General features: G+C 38.5%; 1 protein-coding gene across 1 annotated transcript in view; it reads right to left on the bottom strand.

Moving 5' to 3' along the window:
- col4a1 (collagen, type IV, alpha 1) overlaps positions 1–26647 on the bottom strand; it is a 54314-nt gene that overhangs the window by 12647 nt on the left and 15020 nt on the right. Inside the window, exons 2-40 of the mRNA XM_079254050.1 lie at positions 19156–19209; positions 17669–17758; positions 17148–17192; positions 16534–16578; positions 16239–16301; positions 16037–16090; positions 15771–15797; positions 15581–15655; positions 15428–15490; positions 15231–15266; positions 15101–15139; positions 13655–13747; positions 13496–13531; positions 13333–13392; positions 12740–12775; positions 12600–12644; positions 12453–12485; positions 12154–12214; positions 11973–12008; positions 10743–10889; positions 10570–10653; positions 10333–10416; positions 8846–8916; positions 8524–8715; positions 8110–8278; positions 6384–6476; positions 6139–6243; positions 5947–6044; positions 5362–5512; positions 5128–5241; positions 4843–5010; positions 2461–2550; positions 2209–2361; positions 1991–2089; positions 1795–1884; positions 1340–1479; positions 770–896; positions 561–641; positions 293–391 (exon numbers count right to left, since the gene is read on the bottom strand). Coding sequence (XP_079110176.1) covers positions 293–391; positions 561–641; positions 770–896; positions 1340–1479; positions 1795–1884; positions 1991–2089; positions 2209–2361; positions 2461–2550; positions 4843–5010; positions 5128–5241; positions 5362–5512; positions 5947–6044; positions 6139–6243; positions 6384–6476; positions 8110–8278; positions 8524–8715; positions 8846–8916; positions 10333–10416; positions 10570–10653; positions 10743–10889; positions 11973–12008; positions 12154–12214; positions 12453–12485; positions 12600–12644; positions 12740–12775; positions 13333–13392; positions 13496–13531; positions 13655–13747; positions 15101–15139; positions 15231–15266; positions 15428–15490; positions 15581–15655; positions 15771–15797; positions 16037–16090; positions 16239–16301; positions 16534–16578; positions 17148–17192; positions 17669–17758; positions 19156–19209 — 3346 coding nt within the window. The remainder of the gene's footprint in view (positions 1–292; positions 392–560; positions 642–769; positions 897–1339; positions 1480–1794; positions 1885–1990; positions 2090–2208; positions 2362–2460; positions 2551–4842; positions 5011–5127; positions 5242–5361; positions 5513–5946; positions 6045–6138; positions 6244–6383; positions 6477–8109; positions 8279–8523; positions 8716–8845; positions 8917–10332; positions 10417–10569; positions 10654–10742; positions 10890–11972; positions 12009–12153; positions 12215–12452; positions 12486–12599; positions 12645–12739; positions 12776–13332; positions 13393–13495; positions 13532–13654; positions 13748–15100; positions 15140–15230; positions 15267–15427; positions 15491–15580; positions 15656–15770; positions 15798–16036; positions 16091–16238; positions 16302–16533; positions 16579–17147; positions 17193–17668; positions 17759–19155; positions 19210–26647) is intronic.

Raw genomic sequence — 26647 nt, 5'->3', positions numbered from 1 at the left:
ACTGGACGTTTTTAACAGCAGCAGCCAAAACTTAACTAGCTAAGTAATACATTTATTGACGAAAGCACCGTCCAAAAGCCCTTCTACTTTATTTCTAAAATCAAAAAGCAGACATATAGATGGATTTTAACCATATAAAATGTTCTTTTGTTGGTTAAAAGTTAAGGTTTTTCAAGACCATTTCAGTGTGGCCTTCGCGGGGGAGATGAGTCTGTCAGGCTGCGATGCGCTGATAAGCACCCTCTTGCATCTTTCCTGTGTTCAGACACATTTTAACTCTCTTAATTCTAACCTGGGTCTCCTCTCTCTCCTGTGGAACCAGGAATGCCATCCTCTCCAGGGTCACCCTTCTCTCCCCGAGGACCAGTAGGCCCCTGCAGGCCAGGTGTACCTAGAGAAGAACAAGTGTACTTAATATTAGTTCCTGTGAACTAGTCTGACAAATAGCACTTCTCCTCACCCTGTTGTCACTGAAAACTTTTCATTTTCCTTGATTTCTTAACTTCCATTTAAAAAATGACATGGCTCTGACTACCAGATTAAATAAGTGTGTTACTTACCAGGACTGCCATCACTACCCAGCTTGCCTGCAGACCCAGGAAGTCCAGGATTGCCTCTGTCACCTGGTCTACCAGCCTGGCCTATACAACACACACATGAACACAGACAAATGAGAATATGAGCAAACCTTTTGAAAAAAGTTTGATAATGATACCTTAACTTATCCTGGCAAACTGGATGAATGAAACAACAAAAATTGAAATCTGACCTGGATACCCAATGCTGCCTTTGTCTCCTTTGGGTCCTTGCTGTCCAGGCTTGCCAGGCATTCCTTCTTGACCCCTGTCACCCTTTTCTCCGCGTGACCCTGGGAATCCAGGCTGGCCAGTCTGACCCTGTAAAGTGAAAGTAATTGGGGAAAATGTTTTTTGGATGTTTTTGGCAACGGAAACAAAACAATTAACAATAAAAGACAAAAAACTGGGATTTTCAGCTAAAAACTTTGGAATTTATGAAACTTATGGAGAATTAGAGCATGGGAAAAGGAAGTCCGGATTGCATTATGGAGCTTATTAGGTTAACTCTCTTTAAAATTGGTAAGTACAGCATTAGCTTTGTTGAAACCTCTCAAAGCTCACTGCGTTTATGCTTTTCTGTACTGTCTGACTGCACATGTACAAATGTATATACACTGTCAGTCGAAATTATCCATGCACTCGTTGGATGATTGATGTTCACACTGTCTATATTTGATCGCTGCTGGATTTGTACTTTGGTACATTATATTTTCTCAGATTTGCACAACCAATCTCTTTAATAGTTCCAACCAGTGAATTACCTTTTCTCCTGGATATCCCGGCACTCCGATACCTGGCTCACCAGATAATCCCTTCTCACCCTTTTCACCATCTGTGCCTCTGAATCCAGGATGACCTGGTGTACCAGCATCTCCTTTAGTACCCTTTGGACCAACAGGACCTGCAGATACACATACATGAAGAGGAACTGTCACATCTACAAGCATCAATCAACCCTGCAATGAAAATGTGCCGAACCCTTTTCACATTTCGCCTTTAGTTGTGTCAAACATGCCGAGGCAAGCAAGTGATCGACTGAAAGGCTTTAAATCGTTCTGTGTTGCTGTAAAGGTGCTTTTTTAAATATTTTTTTATTGATTTTCTCATAAAAAAATCTCTTAAAAATGTGTTTCCTGTGTGTAGTTCCATATGTGAAAACAGCTGTACCTGCACACTTCTTGACGTGCATTTTGTGGGTTTGCGTTTGTGCATGTACCTGGTATTCCCATCTCCCCCGCACTGCCTTTCTGTCCCGGTTGTCCAAGAGTGCCAGGCTCTCCAGGGAAACCCCGATTTCCTTTCTCACCTGATTTATATCAGTGGTGTTGAGATGATGTTTTCTTTTTCAAAATGATCGACATTGAAATATATAATATACTAAAAGGTAACATTCAAGATGTGGAATAATTTACCTGGTTGTCCAGGTAATCCAGGTTCTCCATCTTTCCCAGGCATTCCAGGATCACCTTGAAGTCCCTTCTGGCCCGTCAGTCCACTTTCACCAGGGGGACCTGATGGGAAGAGGGAATGAAAATCAAATGGACGTGCAGCTTTCTGATCAGCTCTATAAGATGGAACCACAGCTGGATTTCTCTGATGATGAAGATGCTACTATTCATAAAGGCCATACCTGCATCTCCGGCATCACCCTTCTCCCCTTTCATGTGCTCCATTTCAGCATCAGTCATGTTTCCAGCAGGACCCTGAAGACCTTGCTCTCCCCTTTCACCTTTAGGCCCAGGTTCTCCAGTACCTCCTCTTGGTCCAGTGACACCAGGATCGCCTAAGAACAAACAGATTTTGGTTGTTGCTGATAAATCTGAAGAAACCCCAAAAAGTTCACGACTGAAATTGGTGAAGTTTAACATTTTATCTGTCCCACCTCTTAAGCCAGGAGATCCAGGTGTTCCTGGTGGTCCAGGAAATCCAGGTGTTCCTGGTGTTCCCATGACCCCCATTTCACCTTTAGGACCTACAACACATTTACACATACGCATGCACACACAGAGAGTTAGATTACAGCTAAAGAGGAGATTCAACTCTAGACAGTTAAAACGGATGAAGATGCTTGTAAAACAACCCATGCGGTTACACAACGACAGCCTACGGGAACTTTTTAACAGGTTTTCAAACAGCAGCAGCAATAAAATTCAGAACAAAAAAAAACACTTAAAATAGAAGTATAAAATGTCAAATCAGTCACAAGAACTCAAGTCTAACTAAAGGCTTGTTGAAATCAAAATGTCTTCAGCTAATTTTGAAAAAATATCAACAGAGTCCAGACTACATAGAGATGGAGGCAGGTTCTTCCACAGTCTGAGTGCCACTGCTTGGGAAGACTGTCCCCTCGAGTCCTACAGTAAAAGCCATCAAAAGATTCTGGATGGACAACCTAAGACATCGACAGAACCTATATAGGCAAAGCAGCAATATAAAGTGGAGCTTGACCACGAAGAGATCTTTAAATTAAATCAAGATTTAAATAGTATTTTAAAACCACCTGGCAACCACTGAAGCGACTTTACAACAGGGAATATATGATGTCTTCTGTTTAGGCAAGTCATACATCTTGCTGCTGAGTTGTGGATCACTGGAAGACAAACTAGTTCCTTCTTATTAGTCCTCCAAGACCATAAAAAGATGGTTAAAAAAAAAAGTCAGTTTTTTTAATATGAGGTCTTTATTTGTCCCATGAACAAATTGTAACAAAATAAAATATTTAATATTTATTGGGATGTGATGTCAAAAGTATTATGTTATCTTCTGCTTCTTGGTATCGATGAAAGGGGAAATAAGCCAAATATCAAATTATGTTCAACAGTTTTTACCATAAGGTGATGCAAAATGTCAAAGAAACTGCATGTATCATTTATGTCATGTTTGGCGTTACAGGGTTTGGACCGGTGAATAGACCATTGCAGTAGTTTATTTGTGGTATTTTAACAGCATGGAATCATCTCTGGTTCACTTCTTGACACCAGAGTTCTGAGTTTTCAGATTTTCCTCAAATGAAAAGGCAGTTTCATATGAGATGTTTTGTGTGTTGATCTTGAGACAGTTTTTTTTAAATCCCAGGTTTTGGAGACTGGGCTTATGTGAAGCTCCTAAATCCCCCAGTTTCTAATCAAAGACAGAGATGGCATTATTTGGGGCCATTATTAAAGTTTCTGTTTTGTCTGACTATGACTGTTGCTCTGCCATTGCTTAATGCTCATCAGGCAGTTAACGAAGGAAGATTGTTTTGGGAGCTCATATGGTCTGAATGAGCAGTATTGTTGTATATTAACATTCTATATGTGAGCAAAGATGAGAAGAAATGTCAACCGTTTTATTATCTGACTTAAGGGAAACATATTAAAATAAACAAAATAGGCTGAGCCCTGAAAAATGTCACATAGCAGCTATGAAGATTCAGATATTACTTGAATAGCAAGCACACTGAAACTCCAACCAGATAAGAGAACAAATTTATTGGATTCCAACGAGAAGTCCTTTTCATGTGTTCCAAGGTGTATTAGGAGCATATCAGCCATTGTTCTCCTTTGAATTTGCTCATGTATTGCATAAAGAAGACCTGTAAGAGGCAATCCTAACTACTTGTTGGGTGAGGTTTTGTAGTCAGTTTGCATGTGCTGAGAGACTGATAAGGTGAGAGGTTAGCAAACTATATAAAGACATGTTAGGAACAAGTTAGGTGGAGAGGACCGCAAAAGTAATGAGAAGAAGTCACTGGGGATGTGTTTCTCATAATGGCACAATAAAAGATTCTGTAAACCGTTATGTCTAACCAAAGATGTTTAATTATACCATAAGGGAATTAATTGGAGGGATCCTATTGTACTATCTACTATACCAAGGGTCCATAGTATTCATTTGTTTGAATAGTTATTATGGAGATTTGACCCCAAAACAGCAAGTTTGTACACCTAACACACTTTAAAGCAATAAAGTTTAAAATATTTATGTGAAAACACCACAAGTTCAAGCTGCATGTTTGTCAGCTAGCAAATACTTTTTTTTCTGTAATGAGTTTTCTCTCTGTCTTGCTTTTGTTTGCATTGTTTGCAGTGACATTGTGGTTCTTTCTGTACATGGTATTTCAACTGTGTATGGAGAAATATGCAGCAGAAACATTTCATTTGATTTTAATTGTAGCTGATATTTCTTTACTTTAATAAAGACTGCAATAAAGAACGAAGCGCAATAGTTACAAAGACATGAAAGATCCTCAAAGCAGAATATGTTCACTGTTTGGTTGTCTCACCTTGTTGTCCAACTCGTCCATCTCTGCCTGGTTGGCCTGGTGGTCCTGGCAGCCCTTTAGAACCTGAGATTCCGGGAAATCCGGGACTTCCCTTCTCTCCTTGGGGCCCCGGCATGTCGAGACCAGGAGGACCAGGGTAGCCCTTTTCTCCCTTTACACCTTCGCTACCTGTTAAAAAAATAAATAAATAAACACATGTACGATACAGTATATTTTACACCACACTATCTCAGCCTGAAAGAAATATTATGGATTTTTTTTTTTCTTGTTTGAGTTTTTGCTCACCATGTGGACCAGGCTCTCCAGGTAGTCCTCGTGGTCCAGGAGCTCCAGGAGAGCCCCTTCCAGGAGGACCTTGTTGACCACCCTGTCCAGGAGGCCCTGGGGGCCCAATGTCACCTGTTTAAAAAAAGGAATAAGAAGAGTCAAACAAAGTTTAGGAAATTAGCTTTTTTATCGTGGCTTGGGCGAATCCAGTAAAACCTCATAGCAGAGCTGTTGTAGGTTTTGTTTCAGTACCTTTAATACCCTGATGTCCAGGTGGTCCTGTCTGTCCTTCTTGCCCAGGAATGCCAGGAAATCCGGTGTTACCCTTTTCACCTGGAAAACCAGTAATTCCTGGTTGGCCCTGTGAACCCTTTGGACCTGGAAGACCCCGTCCTGGGTCGCCCTGCAAGGTTGAGAAACAAACTCTAAAATGTTCTGGAAAGCTGAAGGTGATTTTTTTTTTACAATAAAATCTCCCAGATTACCATATCAGCAGAGTAAGATTATATTGCTTTTTTTTTTTTATTGGCACTACCAAGCTTTTACCTGATGGGTTGAATATGCTCTAAGGTCACTCGTGATACCACTACACAACGTGTGTCACGTCCATGTCAAATATTTATACCATGTGTATTTAGAATAGTGTCAAGAATAATTCTTTCAACTCTTCTCATGTCTAATGTTTTATCCATTTCAGACATGAACAAAATTACGCAAAAACTGTCACATATCATGTAACTGGAAGCAGGTGTTGTTAAATACATACATGGCTCTGGAATGCTTGCATTAATAATGTGACATTACGAGATAAATGATTAACAATTATTAAGTGCACACTTTTTGTCCAGGTGGACCAGGATTTCCTGTCAAGCCATCCTTTCCTGGTCTTCCTGGTTCTCCAGGTAAACCTTGGGCACCAGGAATTCCACTGACTCCTGGAAAAAAAGACAAAAAAAGAAAGAAAAATCTATTTTGTCAGACTTCTGGATAATTCTGTTAATGTGCATACCATATAAATACTTTACTGACCTTTAGCACCAGCTGGGCCAGGAAATCCAATTCCAGGCGGTCCTTGTTCACCCTTATTTCCAGGAAAACCTGGCTGCCCTGGATCGCCTGGCAGGCCTCTGTCACCTGCAGTCAACACAATGCTTTGTAAGCTATGAGTGAATATTCAATATGATTTTCTCTTTTCATGTAAAATATTTACATGAAACCAACAAACCAACATTTTAAGTGAAAGATTTGAAATAGACAACTGTGTTCTTGTTCACCTTGATGTCCAGGTATGCCAGTCTCTCCACGTGGTCCAGGTGCCCCCTGAGGTCCAGGAGTGCTAACACTTGTTCCCGGATCACCTTTTGTACCTGGCACATAGAAGGCACAGGTATAACGTGCATTAGCGTGAATGTCTTTCCTACAGTTCCATGGTTACTTCCCACCTACAGTGGAAGTCTTGAAGAGTCTTTCCATAACTACAGACCAGTTTTACAGCATCTTGTTTGAATCAGTTGAATTAAAAGAGAGAGAGTGAGAGAAAGATAACCAAAGTACAGAGACAGCACTGGTTAAAACTCTACTAGTCAGGATTTCAGACGTAGTGTTCATGAATAAATCTTCTGTATAGGTATTACTTGAGTATGAATGCAGTCTTTCACAGAGTTGACCACACTGTTTCTTCTTGATAGAGTTCACACACACACTGATAGACATCTCTGGTACTATTTTTGAAGGTTTGAAGTTATCATAAACAGTTTTCTAGCATGGGCCACTGTTCATCTAAAGCAGGGGTCACCAACTCTGATCCCCAAGATCTACTATCCTGCAGGTATTTCCTGACCCAAATCTATGGCTCATTAACAGGCAGGTGCAGAAGATGACAAGTTGTTGGAAAACTTTTTCATTTAAGTCAAAAGTGTTTGATTAGGGAAACACTAAAACCGACAGAATGGTGGGTCTCAAGGACCAGAGCTGGTGACCCCTGATCTAAAGCAGTGGTGTAGTGGTTCCTCAAGAATTGGGTATACTTTCAATTTTTTGCCATTTTTTAAAAACAAAAAAGTAGCCCAGAAAACCACTGTTTCAGAAAAAGCTAAATGAAAGACTACTCAGTTTAGTTTACCACAAAAATCCATCCTAATATTTGCTTTTTATAACATCATTTCTTCTCTTCGGTTTCAGGGAAGAAAAGTTATGAAAAAACTAAACCAATACTGGCACACAGACTAGTAAGAGACAGGCTCATAGACATATATACATATATCTTTATTATGTCTATGATCAGGCTAAAGTTAACACAGCTGATGGCTAGCTGCACTGGTGCAGCATAGGTAAGCTGAGCTGAGCTGCTGGCTGATGTAGGTATATGTGTTGGGAGATTGCTAATTTTAAAAACAGCATCACAGGGGGTTTAGGAGTGAGAAAGCTCAATGTTGACTGAAGAAGAAGTGGGTATACTCCATATAGCCACATATACCCTGCACTACAGCCCTGACCTAAACAACAGAAAATGAACCATAGAGCATATTTATATTTATATAATCTAGTAGAGAACTTTTTTACAGCTCATTTAAGGCAGAAATTGAATGAGTTGTTAGTATCTGTGGTCAGAAGTACTGGTCACTGATACTGACCATCATACAGAAACATCCATCCACCCATTTAACCCATCACAACAAAGTAAACCTTGGAGTCAACATTGACTCAAATCTGAGTTTTATAATCTGAGGAATATTTTTAGAGTGTGACCGTTTCTCTCTCAAATCAATGTAGAGCCCCTCCTGTTTTCTGGAGTGAATAACAACTAAAACAACTTCAAAATTAAACCATTTTGTAAGACCAGAAACAAAACCCACAGAGCTGCTTTTTTCCAATGAAACCTCTACAACCCTTTGGTCCCTCTAGTATTATGGCCCACATTTGTAGAACAGCCTTCCTAAAGACCTGAGAGCAGGTTTCATGCACTGCATAGCTGAGTGCATTATCAGGCTGAATGCTTACCTGGGAGACCAGGAGCTCCAGGAAGTCCTGGTCTTCCCTGACTGCCCTTCTCTCCAGGCTCTCCTGTCCGGCCAAAGCCTGGCATTCCTGGAGGACCCCTCTCTCCTTGAGGTCCGATTAGACCAGGCTCCCCACCTGGTCCACGTTCACCCTTGATGCCTTCTTTTGCCTGAGAGAAAATAATAAAATGAGAATGCAAAATTTAAAACATTAACAATCTCCGACTGTCCACCATCTGTAAATACAAAATCTATACAAATTCATTCATTTGGAGTTTGCTCCTTCTGTTTTATTTATGTATATCAGACAAAACGCCAGTAACAGAATGAAGTGGTTTCCTATATTTTCCAGAGTCTTGTTTTTGAAATCATTCATGCTGTCCTGATATTTGTTTCACCATGATGTTACACTTACAGGTTCTCCTTTGATGCCAGGTTGACCAGGTAGACCATCTCTTCCTGGCACCCCATCCAGTCCTTGCTGTCCTGGTAAACCATCACGACCAGGAAGACCTTTTTCCCCTTTTAAACCGGGCGCTGTGAAAACATCCCCTGGCTCACCTACAGCACCGGGTGCTCCCATCAGTCCAGGGCTTCCTTGAGAACCCTACATATGAAGTAAAAAGCAAAAAAAACAAACGGTTCTGAACATTTTCTGTGTGTTTAATATTCTTCGGTGTAAATACTAAATCAGTTCAATCATTTTAGTGTGACTCTGTCAGACATTTTTCACTCACAGGTGTTCCTGGTTGTCCAGGGAGTCCAGGATTACCCTTTTCTCCTTTGCTGCCAACTGAACCAGGAGGTCCTATCAAACAACACAATCATTCTGAGGTGATTCAATGATCATTTCCATGTGTGTACAAATACACATTTAAAACGACTGTGTCTGCAAATAGGTGAGGTCAAAAACACGAAAGCAAATAAATGTTTACGTAAAATCACTCTGTTACACAACACAATAGAATTACTTGTTAGTTGTATCAAAGAAAACTATCCAAAGTTACATGATTATAAGTGGGATAAAATATATGAACAGTAAATCTAATTTATTAAAGGGTGAGACAAAAATGAGCCATAACAATCAGTGTGAATGGTGTTTTCTTTAAAGAGCAAGGATTTGTCTGTCTGAGCTTCACAGCAAATCTGAGAATTTGTCATGACACAAAACATCCAAGAAATCCTCAGCAGAATCTGTTTGGAAAGGGCTTTTTACAAAATACATGGAGTGTAAGCTAATAACCTGTAATATCTCAGGTCAGTGCATGATTCTTTTTCAAGTTTTCAAGCTCGTGAGTTTTTCGATGGCTGGCATGTAGGTGGGTCAATTAATGAAATGCATAGTAAGAAAAAAAGAGGCCTTAATTAGAAACAAGAGACTATTTTTACTCATTCATGTTTTCTTTTTTTAAGGTGACAGTACATAAATCCTACACCCCCACCTGTTTACTTCTAAACATTTTATTATACGCAATTTCTCCTTTGTTTGCCTTCTAATATCTTTATGCTGGTTTTTTTGTCCCTTTAACAAAATGTGAAAAGAAGTAACCACATTTTATATACATCAGACTGGGCTCTTATGGGTTAAGCAAATTGTTTTTAATATGGTAATGCAAGTCACAGTGTCAAGGATGTTAAAAAGGGCCTTAAAAAGTCAAAACAATCAGGTTGTCATTGTAACATCAGCCGAACAATATAGTATAGCTGCACAATAAAAATACTTCTTTCTTTTTTTTCCAAACTCTTACGTTCTGGTCACAAGTGGACAGTTTTTGTCAATCATTAAAAAGTGCTGATTTATGTAAAAAGTTCTTGTGTAAAAACGACAATGAAAAACGTTTTTTCCAGTTATTGCTTCATAAAAGGGTCAAACTGAAGGCTGAAAGCGATGGTTTGTGTAGTTTTGCTAAACACAAATACAAAGGATTAACGTTTTTTGCCAAATGAATAAAATACACAAGTGTCGTTTGATTTTTTTTTTTTTGTTCTGTTTTTTGTTGATTCTATACCTGCTTTGTCTATAACAACGTTTACAACTGTAAAAGCTGTTTAATTCCTATTGATGCATTTGCATTACCATTATATCTGAAGGATACCTCCATTACATCTCTAACAAAACAAAGACATTTGAAGTTCAGAGCCTTTGTGATTTTAACAAGTTTGATTATGTAAATTAGATAATTACACATCATGTTCTAATTTATTTGTGACTTGAGCCACTCACCTCTGTCTCCTTTAGGGCCTGGCAAGCCAGGTGGTATAGGTCTAGTAAGGGATCCACAGTTAACACAGGTGTCTCCTTTGTCACCTATATTTGACATAATAAAGGTCATTCCAGGAACTGTCGATAACTGTAAGATGTCCTGAATGAGAAGATCAGCAGCCATAATGATACAGGTGACAGAATTCATATGATTCCTACAATGATAAACTCAGATACATTTTTCTAATTCATACTCACCCTTTTGTCCCACTTCCCCTCGTAATCCTGGAGATCCAGGTGGGCCTTGAGCTCCCTTTTCAATGTCACACTCATCAGGACCAACTGAGCAGGACAAACACATACACAGATTTAATCATTAAAACATATAGTAGTACGAAGATTTCTCCTGTTGTTATTCGTTGGAGGCGTACTAGGTGATCCAGGCAGTCCAGGAGGTCCTCGGGGTCCTGGTTGTCCTGGTGGTCCAGGAAGAGAATCTCCATCTTTGCCCCTGTCACCTTTTTCTCCCATATCTCCTTTCACACCCTTCTCTCCACGAGGCCCTTCAATGTGACGACCTGGAGTGTAAAAAAAAAATGCAGTGATTTATTTAGTGTGCAATCATGACGCTCTGTGCGCAATCACTAGTTCCTTTTCTTTAACTGTGAGAAAAGCCGTGCAAAAATACAAAAAACACGAGGCTCAATCGTGAGTTATGTTGAGCAGATCATTTATCAGGCAGTGTTAATGCGATTTATTAAATAAATTGCCATTTATTTTTTTTACAGTCGAAACAGTAAAACTGTTGTAATTTAGGAAGGAGAAAAAACTAATTTTCCAACATGTGACATGTCACTCTCCATTTATAAGACTGTTTTTAGTGCAGAATTCAGGAAACTCCAAACTGAGCCAATAAAATATTTGGACAAAAGATGCAAGCTGGTTTTCTTCTCAAAGTTTCTCACCCACATGTACAATAAATAACAAAATTACTCCAAGTTTTCTTCTTCTTTTTCTGACATTTTTGGTAAAGTTCTTTAGGTTTTACTTGAACTTGCACTTATTTTAAACAGAAATCGTGCTTTCAAACCTCCTTATGTTGCCTAAAGATGGAGCTGCTAAGCACACCTGTCCCTATACAATCACTGCTTATGTTTACTTGCTCACATTGACTCCAACAAAGTTGGTATGTTGTCACCTTGGTGTGTCTTAGTGAAGACATGACGACTTTATAGAAGTTCAACACAAAAACATCAGTGTTATGCTGATGTTTTTGCCCTCTCTCCTTCTCACACATCGGGGTTTTAACTCTGTGACAACATCCCCTGCTGGCTCAGAGGAAACGCCAAAAGTTTCTTCCCTATCATCTCTATATCTTTCACACTGAGCGATACGTTGTACAAATGATGTATTACCGGTAGTCTGCTGGACTCAGGTGTTTGCACTCTTCATCTCTCTTCATTTCAGAAGTTTCAAACCAGAGTAGTGGTTGAATGTCTTTCACAGCCCAACATCCATCCCCCATTAGGCAACTCAATTTTTCATGACTTTTTGAACCTCATATCAAGCTGCAGTGGTAGTTCTGACCCACACTTTTTCTGACTAGCATATACAAGCTTAATGCAACGTTTAAATAATCTGAAAATTAGCTGTGACTTTACCTGGTGGACCAGCTTCTCCCTGAGGACCAGGAAAACCTGAATGTTAAGGGTAATCCACAGAAGAAAGGAAAGTTTCAGTTACTGCTTGTACAGATCTGAGTCAGAGTTATTAACAGATTATAACCACGATATATGATTTTGTTTGTTAATTATTTGTCAGCATATCAAAGCATCCCTTCACCTTTTTCTCCCTCTAACCCTGGAAGGCCGCGGGGACCAGGGGGGCCAGGCGCACCACTACCCTACAACCACATGTTGACAAAGATGTAAAAATATTTCAGCCCGATTACACTGAAATCAATTTAAACTGTAATGAGGTATAATTTCTTTTCGTCCTTGAGTCAAATGACATAATTCTCCTTATCTATTTAAATATACATGCTATCAGACTGTCCTGGCTATTTTGTGTTTAGTTTAAAGTGTTTAGTAAAATGGTCATGCAGAAAATGATGGAAAAGACAAAGGTGGAAGATCACTTACATAACCGGGGGCTCCTCTCTCTCCTTTTTCACCCTAAAACAGGATGAAAAAAATCATCCCGTCTGATTTTAAATCCCTTAAATTTGAATGGGTTTTTCTGATAAAAACCTAGAATATGATGAACTAACTAGTTTTGTCATTAGTTACCTGTTCACCAGGGTACCCAGGTGCTCCAGCAAAACCTTTTTCTCCCTATTTGATATGTTGTATATTAGTGATAATAAGCAGAGTTAAACATAACAGCAGTTGGATGTCAGGTTGTGTATAATAAAGTAAGTTATTGTTACCTTTAGCCCAACCTCACCATCCTTTCCAGGTTTACCCTAAAATACAGACAAATTCTCAGTTATATTCTCTTTTTTTCTTGTTTTTTTAGCGAAAAAAATTATGTTGTTTCCTTTATAACTATATATCACAGCTGGCCCGGGAAAGCGTTAGAATTAAAATTATATACTTTAATGGTACTAAAACAGGGGTGTCCAGCTCCAGTCCTCGTGGGAAACAATCCTGCAGGTTTTCCATGTATTCCTGCTTCAACACACCTGACTCAAATGAATCAGTCATTGTGCTGAACCTCATAGGGTTTTGGATCCATTTAATGTGAGCGGAAAAGGGATACATGGAAAAGCTGCAAGACAGCTTAGATTTCACTTCAGTTACTCAAAAATTTGCTTTACCAAATGATACAATGGACAGTTTAGGGGCTAAATTGATATTTGAATAAATAATATAAAATCAAATACATTTAATAAAGTTAGTAGTGTATTACAGTATGCTGAAAAACTGAAGGTTTTTTGTAAGAATACAATAAAATAAAAATAAAAAAAATGTCTTTAGAGGGATCATATAGATCCATGGCTGTTTTTTCTTTGCTACTTACTCTTGGTCCAGGTGGTCCAGGATCACCTTTGATCCCATCTTGATGAGGTAAGCAAAAGGCCTGCAAAACAAACCAAAACAAACTTTTGAGTTTAAAACCCTATATTAACTATTCTGTCTGTCTACTGCAGGTTTTCCACAACATTTGAAGGAAAAATACCAACATTTTCTCCTTTGTCCCCTTTAGGTCCAGGGAATCCCTTCGAGAATAAGAAAAAAAAAAAGAAACAAAAAAGCAAAAATGCAGTCAGAAGGCAAAACAATTCAATTCATCACGTTCATCTATTGTGACATTATGAAATAGATATCTGTCAAGAGAATACCCGCTGTCCAGGGATGTACACTGTGGTCGATGATCCTTCAGCTTCTTGAGGCGGTCCAGGGGGACCCGGTGGACCTCTAAGTCCTCGGTCACCCTGCAGGAAAACAGCAGTGATCACGACAACAGTCACTGTAACAAACAGGCTAATACAAAGTGCCATTTGTGAAAGACGCTTAAATGCGATTTCTGCACAGAGCAAAATACTTGCAGATGATTTCACTTAAGTTCAGCCTTTTCAAGCCCATACTCAATGACAACGCAATATTTATAGTTTGCTTTTCTTTCTTTTTTTGCGGGAAGGGTATAATTGTTTGGCTGTTCAATTCAAATAAATTAGTCTTTTTTCTGAAAACATTTTTGTATTACTTAACCCTTTAAGGTCCTGGTCTACCATTTGGTAGAGGTAAATTTGCACTGACTTTGACTCATTTCTTTAAAAGATTGTGGAAATAAACCTGCATGAGCCATCTCTACTAATTGGTTTGGGTAAATAAAACCCATACTAAGTGTTTGTTATAACATTGCTGTTTCAAATTTCTCTCATATTTCAATGTTGTTACATCAAGCCAGATACAGACATAGAATCCTGAAGTTAGTAGTTTCTATTTTGGTATAAATGGTCAGGGGAAGGGTTGGGTTGTGAGTGTGCGTGTTTTTAATGTGTGAAACAGTTTTTTTTTTATGTTGTTAAGCACTTTGATTTGCTTCTGCATGAAAAATGCTATACAAATAAAGTTTGATTTGATTTGATTGGATTATTGTAACATCTTGACCATTTGCTAAAACAAATTTATTCAGTTTATTCTTGTCTAAAACAAAGGGAAAAACACTGAGGAGTTTTCTTTGGCCTTTTTGTTCGTGTGAACGTTAAAGGGTTAAGTTAAATAAAACACAAATAAAGCAAAATAAGACAAGGTATAGTATTTCGGAACCTCAAACCAAGGCAATGTAAAATGCTAACAAGTATAAAAGAACTAACCCTCAAACATCTTACTTAAAATTTAACTTGGTGAAATAGTAGCAAGTGTGCAAAAACACGATTATATAGTTTCTAAAAGGAGGAACTGACATTGTTGAAATTACACATCCATCTCCTTTTGTTAACTGCTAAAAAGTTGTTGAAAATGATCAAATATCCATCAGCTTCAACAGGTTTTGAGAGGCAGTTGAGGTTACCATGGTGATGCCAGTTAGTTCATTCTATGTAACTCGCTAACATTCTCTTGAAATCTGCTGTGGACAGTTTTTCTGTTTCGAGTAAAAAAAAGCCTTAAAGCGAAAACCGTGGAAACTGAAAGAAGTCAATTTTGACTTAATATCTCAAAAATATCAAAGGGTTGCAATAATATTCACATTACAACAAAGCTGTGGAACAAAAAGCATAAAGTAATGCTAAAATTATTCTGTTTATACTGTTTAAATGTAAAAAAAAAAAAAAAAACCTCACCTTATCTCCTTTTTCACTCACAAAGGCCAACTTGTCACCCTACAGAGAAATAAAGATATATATTATTTATTTAAGAAACAAAACTAAATGATAAAATCTGTTCTGCATATGCATGCATGTTTAATCTTACTTTTTCTCCTGGAGGTCCAGGGGGTCCAGCATCACCCTGTCAGTCAGTTATTCAGTTGGTCAAATAAAGCAATAACAGCAATGTTAACATAAAAGGATTTAATTTAAAAGTCTACATGTTTCATTTACACATTCATGTTTTAAAACTCAATTTCAGAAAACTATTGTGCCTGATTTATCACTGCAAGATTAACTGACTTTGGGTCCCGGATACCCTCGGGGTCCTGGAGGTCCGGTAGGTCCACGAAGGCCAGATTGTCCCTGAGAGAAATAAAATGTGTAAAACACATTCATTTCCTCAGCATCAATTGTTTATGTCTTTTAACTTATAGAGAGACAAATGTTACGTACAGGTAGTCCAGGTGAGCCGGGGAACCCTTTATCACCTTTCAGGGGAGTAATCCCAATCACGCCTCCAGGGTCACCCTGTAGGAGAAAACACAGAAATCAGTGAGACATTAGGATGGATGATTGGGGAAGACTTGCAATTGGACAAAACTGCATACAGTAAGATGTCAAAGACACATAAATTCCACCTTACCTTCATCCCAGGTACTCCTGGGATGCCCTGAGAAGAGTAGATAATACAAATAAATGAATACATTAAGTTTTGAGGTTTCTAGCAGCACCGAGGACTTCTGACTGACCCAATAAACACGTTAGTCTGTATAGAAACAAGGCAGTTTTTACAGAATTATTGAAAGAATTTCTTTTAGTTTTTCAGATTTCGTTTCATTGTGTTTTTACGTATTACTGAACTACAGTAAGTGCTGGTCAGTAAGGTGGCTGCAAGCTGGGATTCCTTACGGGGGGTCCCTGAAGACCAGGAAAACCAGGAGAGCCATCCATTCCTCTTTCTCCCTGAAACACACACATTACACAGTTGGAATCATGAACAATGTTTATCTGTAATCTGTCATGTATTCTGTAAGTAAGGTTAAAAAACATAAAAAATAAATAAATAAATAAATCTCAGAATCAAAATACAGAGGAATGAGAAGGATCTTACTTTAGTCCCGTTGCATCCTGGGATGCCGGGCATACCTGGTGGACCATCGTGTCCATTGAAACCCTGTAAGTTGGGTGGGTATTAATAAACAATTCTAGACAGATATCAATTAAATAATTTAAAATATTAACATGGATATCATCTAAGTATCCAAGATTTCATATAGACTTTGAAAAAAATCCCAAATTTCTTTTACTGAGACGACATCATCCAGTAATGACAACATTGTTTTAATGGGGGAAGTCATTGGATTGTTGAAGAATACAAAATATGATTGCAGATTTTAGGAACTTACTGGGAGTCCTGGGTTTCCTGGGAAACCTGCCAGACCAGGAGGACCCTACAAAATCACAAGCAAGCCATCTTTACTCTGTACATGATGAGTGATAAAGCAGTGGTTTCAGGGCAAGTATATCATAGCTTTCATAACAGGTGTTTTTTCTTCCCTTCTTTCTTTCTTTTTCTTTTGCTTTTTACTTAATTTCTTCTATTTATTTTTAACAATAACATGACACAGAACCTATTCAGATATAAATATACTTGCATGGAAAAAAAAAAGCCAGACAACGATAAACAGACACAATAAAAACATAGGTCTTAATAGACGGACTATGATCCTTTATCCTTTTATAGGAGTGACTCAAATGACATTGTGATTTATGATAACAGAACTTTTTTTCCTAAATATCATCATAATCTTAATTGCCGTACCATTATTGATGATGACAATAATAATAATAATAATAATAATAATAATAATAATAATAATAATAATAATAATAATAATAATAATATGTTTTACTTAGATATTAATAAAAGCAGGAGGGGCCATGGGGGGAGAAGGATGAGGAAGGATGGTGGATTAATTGAACCTGAACATCAACAGGATTTTAGTGATTAGTTACCTACCCGTATTCCTTTCTGTCCACTAGGTCCAGGCTCCCCTGCATCTCCCTGTTAGATAAATTACATCATGCTTAGCACAACACGAAAAAAAATACTAATAATAAAAATATTAATAATAATACTAAAAATACGAATAAAAACTGTTCATTTAATTTGACAAAATGATTAAACACTTTTGGATGTAAGGAGTCTGAATTCACTGTCCTCACTCTGCTTGTTTGGATGTGTGGCAATCTAACATACATCATACGTTCACACCTTTTTCTTACATGACACCATCATTTTGGTCCTATTGAGGATACGTGACTACTAGAATAGGTTTAAGATATTATATCTCAGCTCTAAAGTGCAAAACATCCCCAAAAGTCCCAGCTCTACAGCTAAATCTTGGATGAGCCTCAGACAACAACTACATTTGGATCTGTTTCATTCTATTCTGAGATAAAAATGTAGAATGTTCCCATATTTATTAGGTTACACAATTGATTAATCAATGAAAATATTGACAGACTGTGTGCACTAACCTTTAAGCCCATTGGCCCAGAAGGCCCCTCAGGTCCTGGTTTACCTGGGAATCCCACATAACCTTGGGGACCAGGAAGTCCACGCTCCCCCTGTGATGCACAAACAGTTATTTTATTGCAGGTGAAAGAGCAAAAATAAATAAAAATGACTGAGATTATAAGATTTCAGTAGCACATTATAGGACATTTGAGAGGTTTATTAATATCTAAGAAGTATTTTATAACTAGCAATTGCAGATTTAGAAGAAAAAAAAAGATATTTAAGCTCTTTCAAAGTACTCACCCAAATTATGATTTGTTTCCTATAAGGTCTATTTCAACTTCACTACCTTTCTGATATCCATACAAAGCTACCTATCTTTTATAAACATATTGGAAACATATTTTTTCGCTTTTCACTTTTTTCATTTTCCTTTCAATCTTATGCAAAAAGAAAAATAAAAAAAACTGACACGGAGATATTCCAGCATCTGCCACGAGATGGCAGTAGTTATCTTTAAAGAAGAGTGTTGCAACAACACGGAGAAGAAAGTCCAACTTGAAACACTAGGAATGAAAATATTGTTTTTGCTCTGATTTCTACAACACCTGCTCACAGTAAGAAGAAACATTGCATGTCGAACCATGGAAATCCCCACTGGGTTACCATAGCAACTCCCATTGTGCAGCATCAGGAAGTGATGATTTCATTGGAAAAAGGCCTCACAAGAAACCTTTGGAAGGCTACTTGAGGCCTTTTAACAACTTTCAGAACACAGAGAAGCTTGAATCCAGTGACTGGCTGGATTCCACTAAACACTGGCAAGTACAAGTGCTTTTGGCCACTGTAGCTGTGACACACAAAGTATTCTGTAAAACCGATGCGAGCACCTGATACGCAGGTCTGGAACTGCATTTTACTGAACATGTTGACAGATTATTTGTTTTTAGACCAGACTAGTCACAGAAATGTGAAAAAAAAAAAAAAAAAAAGTTATATCATTGTCATTGTTAAATTCAATTAAACAGAAAACTTGTATCAGAGCGAATATATAGAAAAAAAGAAGTCATTTAAGTTCTTCTGTCCTACTGAGCTAATGTCAATTTTTCATGTTTCAGGTCAGTGATCAACTCTTATGCCAGAGTGCTGACAGCTCAGGGGCGCACAGCCAATCTGTGGCTACTTGTACATCTGTAACTCTCAGCTTCTCTCCATCAGATGGGAAAAGGCCTTCAGCCCAGTTGTGTGCATGGACACGCTCTAATTCAAGCTGATCTTTGTTCACGTCCTGTTCTCTGTTCCATGATGGAGCCCCTTGCATTTCTTTTCCACTTCAGTCTGACCTACTGAGTGAACCCCCTTTAGTTGGAACATTGTAAACACAATCACATATCACTGCTGACCATAACTCACAAAGTTTCCACTTTTTACTTGAATGCCTAAAATAGAATGATAGGATATATCAGCACTGACAGATGAATGAAACAAAAACAAATTGGATTTTCACCTTTGCTCCTTTCACACCACTGCAGTCACATTTTCCACAAGATGCACCGCAACCCTGCAAAAGAGAAGAAACATAAAAATGAATGACTGGTTCATGGAAGAAAAAGCAAATACCTGCATGTTAAATCACTGCTGGGGGGATAAACACTTGCTTTATTTAAATGAAAATTACTGTTTTTTATTGTCATTATAAAATAATATCTAATGACATTGTTTAGTTTAGTTTTGTTTAGCTTATTTAGGATCCCCATTAGCTGTAGCAAGCTACAGCTATTCGTCCTGGCGTCCGGCACAATTATAACATATAAAAAAAAAATAAAAAAAATTTAAAAAAAAAACTTGTAAAAGTTAGACAGCACTTCTGTTCAACTATGAAATACAAGCTATTTACATACTCAAATCCGTTTTTTATGTAGATTCGTTCCTATGTACATCCATTTTTACATACTAAATGCATGCAAGTCATGTCCTTTCATGTTATATCCAGTACTTTAACCATAATACATCATATTCTATCATATAAACAGTTTACTGTAATACACACCCTATTCATTTCTTTATCTTTATGAAGTAGTTATATTTCAAACTTAATAAATATAAGTTCATGCACACACACATATTTATATTTACAAGAAAAGAAGCTGATAAGCAGTAACTGTGAAGTGATACAGTAAAGATGAGGCCATTAAAAACAATTTCTTTGGTTTCAGTTCATTGAATCTTTGCCGTTAAGTTCCCGCTATATGCTGTACCAACATATAGAGCTACTTGTAGGCAATGCACATCAGTGCAGCTGGCCTGGGTCCTTCCACCACCGACCCCCACCCTGCTTCCTTTCCTCTGGGGTCTCCAGAGGCCAGAGCCTGGGAACTGGCCTGCACTGTCTTGGCTCTGTCTTCCATTGCTCCTCTCTTCCATTTCTCTCCCTCTTCCAGCTGTTGCTAGACTCACGTGTAAGGCTACCGGCCAACATCCTGTCAGAGCTCTGAACTGGCCCTGCAGGCTTGGGATGAGGGTAAACAGTAACTCTAACCACACATATTTCTGTCTCTCATTCTCACAGATGGCAACGACAAATAAACAGCTCAGTAACCGGAGATAATGGTTTTCAATGGCTTTCTAAACCTGATATTTTGTCCACAAATCATTCTTGATATCTACATTTGCTTTACGTCGATCTTTGACTTTACCACTTATCTGCTTTCTAATGTTCCAAAATACCTGCTAACTGATTCAGTGTGTGGCACAATAAACCACTGGAAACCTCAGCAACCACACTACATTCCCAGGATGTCGCGCAACGTGCTCCAGTTTTTCTTTTCGTATAGTTTATAGCTTATCCATGGTCTGCTTTACTTTGCCATTTCCCAACCCAGCACTCTAAAACACCTCACACTCAGTTTTTTTTTTTTTTCGCCAGGCCACAGGAAAGCGTTACAAACACCTGCTTCAGATTAGATTAGTGTCACAATACAAATGGAGGAAACAAATACTGACTCTTGGAAAGGAGCACATATGTGTTTTATTAGGGCAAACCTGTTCATTCATAGCAATAAAAGTTCCTGGTGCTGGATTAGCAGGGTTTTTTTTTTTTTGGCACCTCACCAAGGCAGCGAATGCACACTAATGCATCGGTGGAACATGCTTGCACAGAGCCGCTGCTGGTAAGGTAAATCCCAGCTGTTGGAGGATAAGTGCTCCCTTATCCGCCTCTTCCTCTGTATGTCTCAGAATTACACTGCGTGCAGTTTTTGTCATCCATTTTCAGACACAACTCAACTCAGCAGACATTCCTGCACATTAGAAGGTGTGACCATGGGACCGCAAGCTTCACGCCAGTACACACAATGAGGACATGACGACAAGCTCCACTCTGAGGGATACTGGCTGGATGCCCAAACACAGTTCAATAGTCTGCAGGTAGACCAAAGTGGCGAGTCTTTGATTTCTCAGTTTGTTTTCCTTCTATATCTGTTATGCATCACCATAAACCCAAACACCAGATGGGACTGACAACACAAAGACCCACATGACACCTTCACAAAAGGCGTGTCTTTTTAATGACTCCTGCAACCACAGATTAGATCTGTTTGATTTGGTATCTGGGACTTGTACTTAAAGATGATCTTAAGGACCTTATCATTATAATCCTCAGGTACATAGGAGAATGAGGGTTCTGATGTCTGGCTATGCCAACATGGAAATCATTTCTACATCATGGAGATTTGTGTGCACACACACAAAACCAAGATAAAATGATGATACAGACTGTGCTGGACATTTAACCTTACGTTGTCAAGGTGGTTTCTCTTCACTTCAGAGTTTTGGTTTGATGCAATTTCAGCTTCCACATCAGCATATAAGTAAGGTATTTAACTTTACTCAACACAATGTTTAATTAAAAGTAGGGATTCACGGCTCCAATTTACCTGACAGGTTATGCCATAAAACAGCAATGGTGTCAAATAGCAACCACCACAATAAAAGTATTCATCTACTTATAGGACTTGTAGGTACTCAAAAAATCTCTCATCTGCAAAAATCTTTACCCATCACTGGTTTCTACAGTTTGCTTCCAGCAACCAAGATTTTTTCCTTGTAATTTCTCAGGTGATGTTGAGCAATATTTCATTGTCAGGGGTTTGTGTTTATGTACACTGACCTAAGAATCAGTGAAGCATAAAATATCACCCAGCTCAAAGGATGAACCTGTACTCTCAACACATGATAAACAGATGAACAAAGAACCTGTTTAAAATTGCGTTTTAATACTGTATTACTTGCAGCTTGTAAAGACACAGACTTTGTTCCCATTTCATCACAACTGTAGATTTTTACATAAATTCAATGATCATTTGGAATGCTGCATCTTGTGCAATGTTAGTAGAACTGGAGACCGTGTGAAAATAAAAGAGATGAAGATTGTGTTGCGCTGCCCAAACAGCATGATCTTTCACAGAGCAAACAGACTGAGGCCTTGGAGTCATGAATGTTACTGTTCACTGTTAATATCCAGTAGCTTGTGAGTCACTGAGCTATGGAGGAACTGTATCCGATCCAGTAAACGCTTGCAGCAGACAGACTCACGTGTCCCAAGACAAGTGGTTTCTATCATTCCCAAGTCTGGATGGCAAGTTTAGATGTCTCCAAACTGTGAAAATCACCATGATGTCTGCTGGGAGATCCTGCTTACTTTTACTGGGTACCGCACGATACACTGCCTTGTCATAATTATGTTCATATGACAGAGTGCTTGTGATTGTTTACTGCTGCTGGAGTTGGCATGGAAACATGACTTTAGGTTTGCTTTAACAGAATATAAAGCACACAGAAAAAATGCCAATAGCAGTGGAAGACTGAATGGGTGCGGCTGCTAACATTTGTGGGATATTAACAGGCCATCATGATGTGGACTGAAGCTTCTTGATGCTTGATGCTACGTGTCAGAGGCGCTGCGGATGACATAGGTGAAGCCGCTTTCCGAAAGGCCCATAGTTTCAACAACACTTTCTTGATAAGTCTGACATCATTAAATATGAAAAGCCCAGTTCTAAGATGAACCCAGGAGAGGAACTGATGAGTCATGTTTGCTTGTGAGAGTCAAGGTGTCATCCAGCTGGAAACTGCAGGTCAAAAGATCCCCACATTAGCACAAACACTTTTAGTGTAAAAGAAATATAAGAGCTTCGTATTGTATTCGTGGATACTAAAGAAGGAGTAATAATGGAATGAAACTAGAGGGAAACACAGACTATTACAGGGTGGCTTCAGTGGAACAGACCTACATTTGTCCCAAAACATGAGCTCTTTAAGTTTGTGAGGCTGCAGTTTTTGTCACAGACTGTGTGAAATGCGTTTTTAAGCTCCTCTAACCCTCCTCCATGGGTCAGAAATGTCAGACAGCTGTGCAGTGTTTGTTTGAGTCGGGTCAAACCAACCAGCGGGGAAACACTAAGGGAAAAATCTAAAAGCACAGTAGATGAACTCTTCAAATGAAAACCTTCAGCAAAAAGGTGGAAATCTTACAACTTTTCCACACCCAATCAATGTGATATGCCAACTTAAACACCTGAATCATTCTGCATTCCCAACTTCAGGTTTTTTATTAAACATTTTGTTGCAGATGTGAGGGATTGCAACTTCATTTAACACAGAAGATGAGGAATGCATGGGGGGGGACAAGGTTTCTGTGTTTTTGCAAGGCAACTTTGCCAAAATCCACAAAATGTATTTTTTTTGCAGCTCAACAAACACAGTCATTAAGTTTGTCATTTAAGTCTTTTATGATTGTCTGATTCAGAACCTCTTATCTTTCCACAGTGGGTAAATCCACTCAGAAACATAGAAAAGCAGCCAAACAGAATATTCAACTTATCTATCACGCATGAAACAATTCCAAAATTTGCACAAATCTGATCCTACTGAACACATTTGGTGCACAGCTTTCTTTAACAGTATCACAGCAGTTCTGAGGATTCCCACATGAGGGCGGAAAAATTTCCGTCACTGCAGCTGCTCTGCATGGACGTACATGTACAACAGCTGTAACAGTTTCGCTGTGTCTCCCCCTCTATGTTAAGGGAAACTAAAGATCACACAAACATCTGGTCAATGTCATCGGCAGGCTTTTCTTTAAAACGACATCACATTCCTGCCACATTCCACACGTTATAACCTCCCACCACTGCTTAAGTACTTTACAAACCTCTGGAGTATCCTGGTGAGGCTTTACATTGAAATGTGGGAGGTTTTGCCATTGCAAAGCCCTCCTATCCTCTCCCATTCATAATTAGTTTACACACAAACAAATAAAACACAAATATAATGCAAACAACTTGAGGCTCTCTGGCTGTATCATGAGATTCAGGCAAGACATTCGGCGCTTACTGTAATTTCTGTGTGAAATGAATTAAATGAATTCATCTCTTTTAGATTCACGCATGTAAAGACGTGAACCAGCTGATCATCATGTAAAAGTTCCAACATGCTCTGTAAAAATCTCTTTTTATGCTCTTGTTGCTTACTTCATTTTAAAGAAAAATCCTCTTTCCTGGATCAGTAGCTTTAAAATGTAGAAATGATTTGCCTGTAAAGTTATTTCCTCAGCTGTGGGGGAGCGGAGAGGAGTCTTCCTTCCACATTGATATGGATTTCACTGAGAAACAAAGCAGATAACTCAGTTGCACATTTTTAACTTTTGTCGAGCTTGTTTCTGCATTCCTCACACTGTCCCACTGGCAAATCTCTACAATAAGTTTCTTTATATGATGCAGTTATGGAGGCTGCCGACATTTCCCAAATCTATGTTACCAGAATACTTGCATGCCTCTTATTCAGAACAGCGCTGCTGATGGTGTTGAAACTGTGGAGGAGAGGAATAACTCCTTCAAATAAAACAAACAAAACACTTAAAAATCCCTGCTGTCTACACTTTTCGCAATCCCTCTAAAGCCAGTTTCAGAGAATGAGCTTTACCATATTGTTGTGAGACAGAGTATGAACTTTCATGTTGGCTCAAATCTTTAATCTTAATGACATCCAAACATTTTAGCTTTATGTCCTGACTGTAAATAATGTTAAGCTGTTAACATATCCCCGATCCTTCACACAAACATCAGTCTTCTTGTGAATTGACTGAAATAATAAATACACCAAAACTGCACATTTTTTCTCCCATGTTGATGAGTCAGTCTTATGCATCCCTTAAACTTGCCCATAATTTCTACATGGCTATTTCAAGGCAATCTGCTGTGTACAGAATCCTCATTATGAGCGATAAAGGATCCTGCTAAGTCATGGTCAGTTCAAAACAGTGGCATACATGTTTAGCCCTTGTAAGTCATCCATAAAGATGTACTAAACCACAGATCAAAGCTACCATACGGAGACAATCAGGATAGTTTTCTCCATTAAAAACAGATGGATGTATCTTGGCAGCAGGACTCATTAAGTAGCACTGAATGTTGGTTATGGAGCGCATTACGATACAGACTATAGCACATAGTAATAAAACATTAGCACATATTTAAAATAAAAGGTAGTTTTGGAATCACTCAGATGATTTTGACGTACTGACAATGTATGGACGCAGTTATCGCTTCACTGCTCTGCTGTGGTTTGAGTGTTGTTTTATGCTCATGACCACAGGTGCACATCACCACAAATATTCTGTTCTCATGACAGCTACACACAGTGAAACAAGAGGAGTTGGAGTAAAATAAACATGAAAAAAGCTAAAATAATAGAAGATGAGCGGAGGTCAACTAATACATTTTCTGTTTTGTTTCGTTTTTTAGCCTGCACTGGGTTGAACTGTGCCGCTTTAACATTCCTGGCCTTCTCCGGTTCTGAAGCCAAGATGAGCGAATAGCCATGGAGGAGGGGAATTTTCTGTCTGACTGCCATACTTGGAAGACGAGGCTCTGGGCGCAAGTGTCTCTGTAAACAAGCTTATGTGTGTCTGCATGAAGGTGGGCAGCATACGCGTAAAATGGAGCTTTGCTTTTGATGAGGAAGATATCCAGCCCAGTCTCATAGGAAACATTTAAAAGGTCATTTTAAAAAAGCCATTTTATTTATTTAGATTGACAATAAAGTTCAGTTTCACAGTGAATCATAAAATAATTTATATAGTAATATGTTTCAAATAGTGGTTTATTTCATTCCCTCAATTTGTCGATGGCACAGAAATCCACATGTCTTCCATATTCTAAGAGAGTCCATTAAAACCAAGTCCTGATGTTTTGCTAAACATCAAAATGGTATTGATTAAGCCTAACCAAATAGTGAGTAAAAGCAAAATTGGCAGATGTAAATGAGTGTTGGGAAGTGATGGGTAAAATAAGGATTAACTCAATCTTTCCCCATAGTCCATGCATGTAAATTCACTGCTACCCCTTTTCAGATTTTGAAAGGTGACCTATTTTGAAAAGAAATAAAATATTTTTGTTTAAGATACTTTAGAGTTTGTTGTCTAGAATCTTCTCTACCCATGCTTCCTTTCCGCGTCCTTGGGCCACATCTAAGGTGAAAGGTACAACAAATGGTAATGAATCAAGGTCATGAGCTAAAGATGTTCAAACATAGAAATGAGAAGGGATAGACTGGTTGCTATGTTGCTCTCCCTCCGTCTTCATCAGCATCATCATCTGGGATTTGGCTTAAAGAAGAAACATGATAAAACTGTGTCTGAAAAGCAGACAGGGGACACGTCAGGGTTTTTCAGTTTCATTTTCACGTTCGTCTGAGCCGTTTGCTGTGTGCGCTACATTAGCTCTCAAGCTAGGTACTGTATTTTATTGAAGAGCTTCAAATATTAGTTGTGTTGTTTATGTTTAAATTAGTGTTTGCATAGCTGTTTGATAGATTTCAAAAGAGCCAAACCGTGTTGAAGAAAGGGGTGCAGTGGAGTGAATTTGCCCCATTCAAGCCCCAAAAAATTGCAGTAAAAAAAGATCTGGAAAAAAAAAAAAATCAAGTGTTTCTGGAATCTT

The sequence above is a fragment of the Telmatherina bonti genome (assembly GCF_933228915.1).
Source record: "Telmatherina bonti genome assembly, chromosome: 15".
In the NCBI taxonomy this organism is placed as follows: Eukaryota; Metazoa; Chordata; class Actinopteri; order Atheriniformes; family Telmatherinidae; genus Telmatherina; species Telmatherina bonti.
Note: the sequence above shows the minus strand (reverse complement) of the source record. Positions and strands in the feature narration are given on the sequence as shown.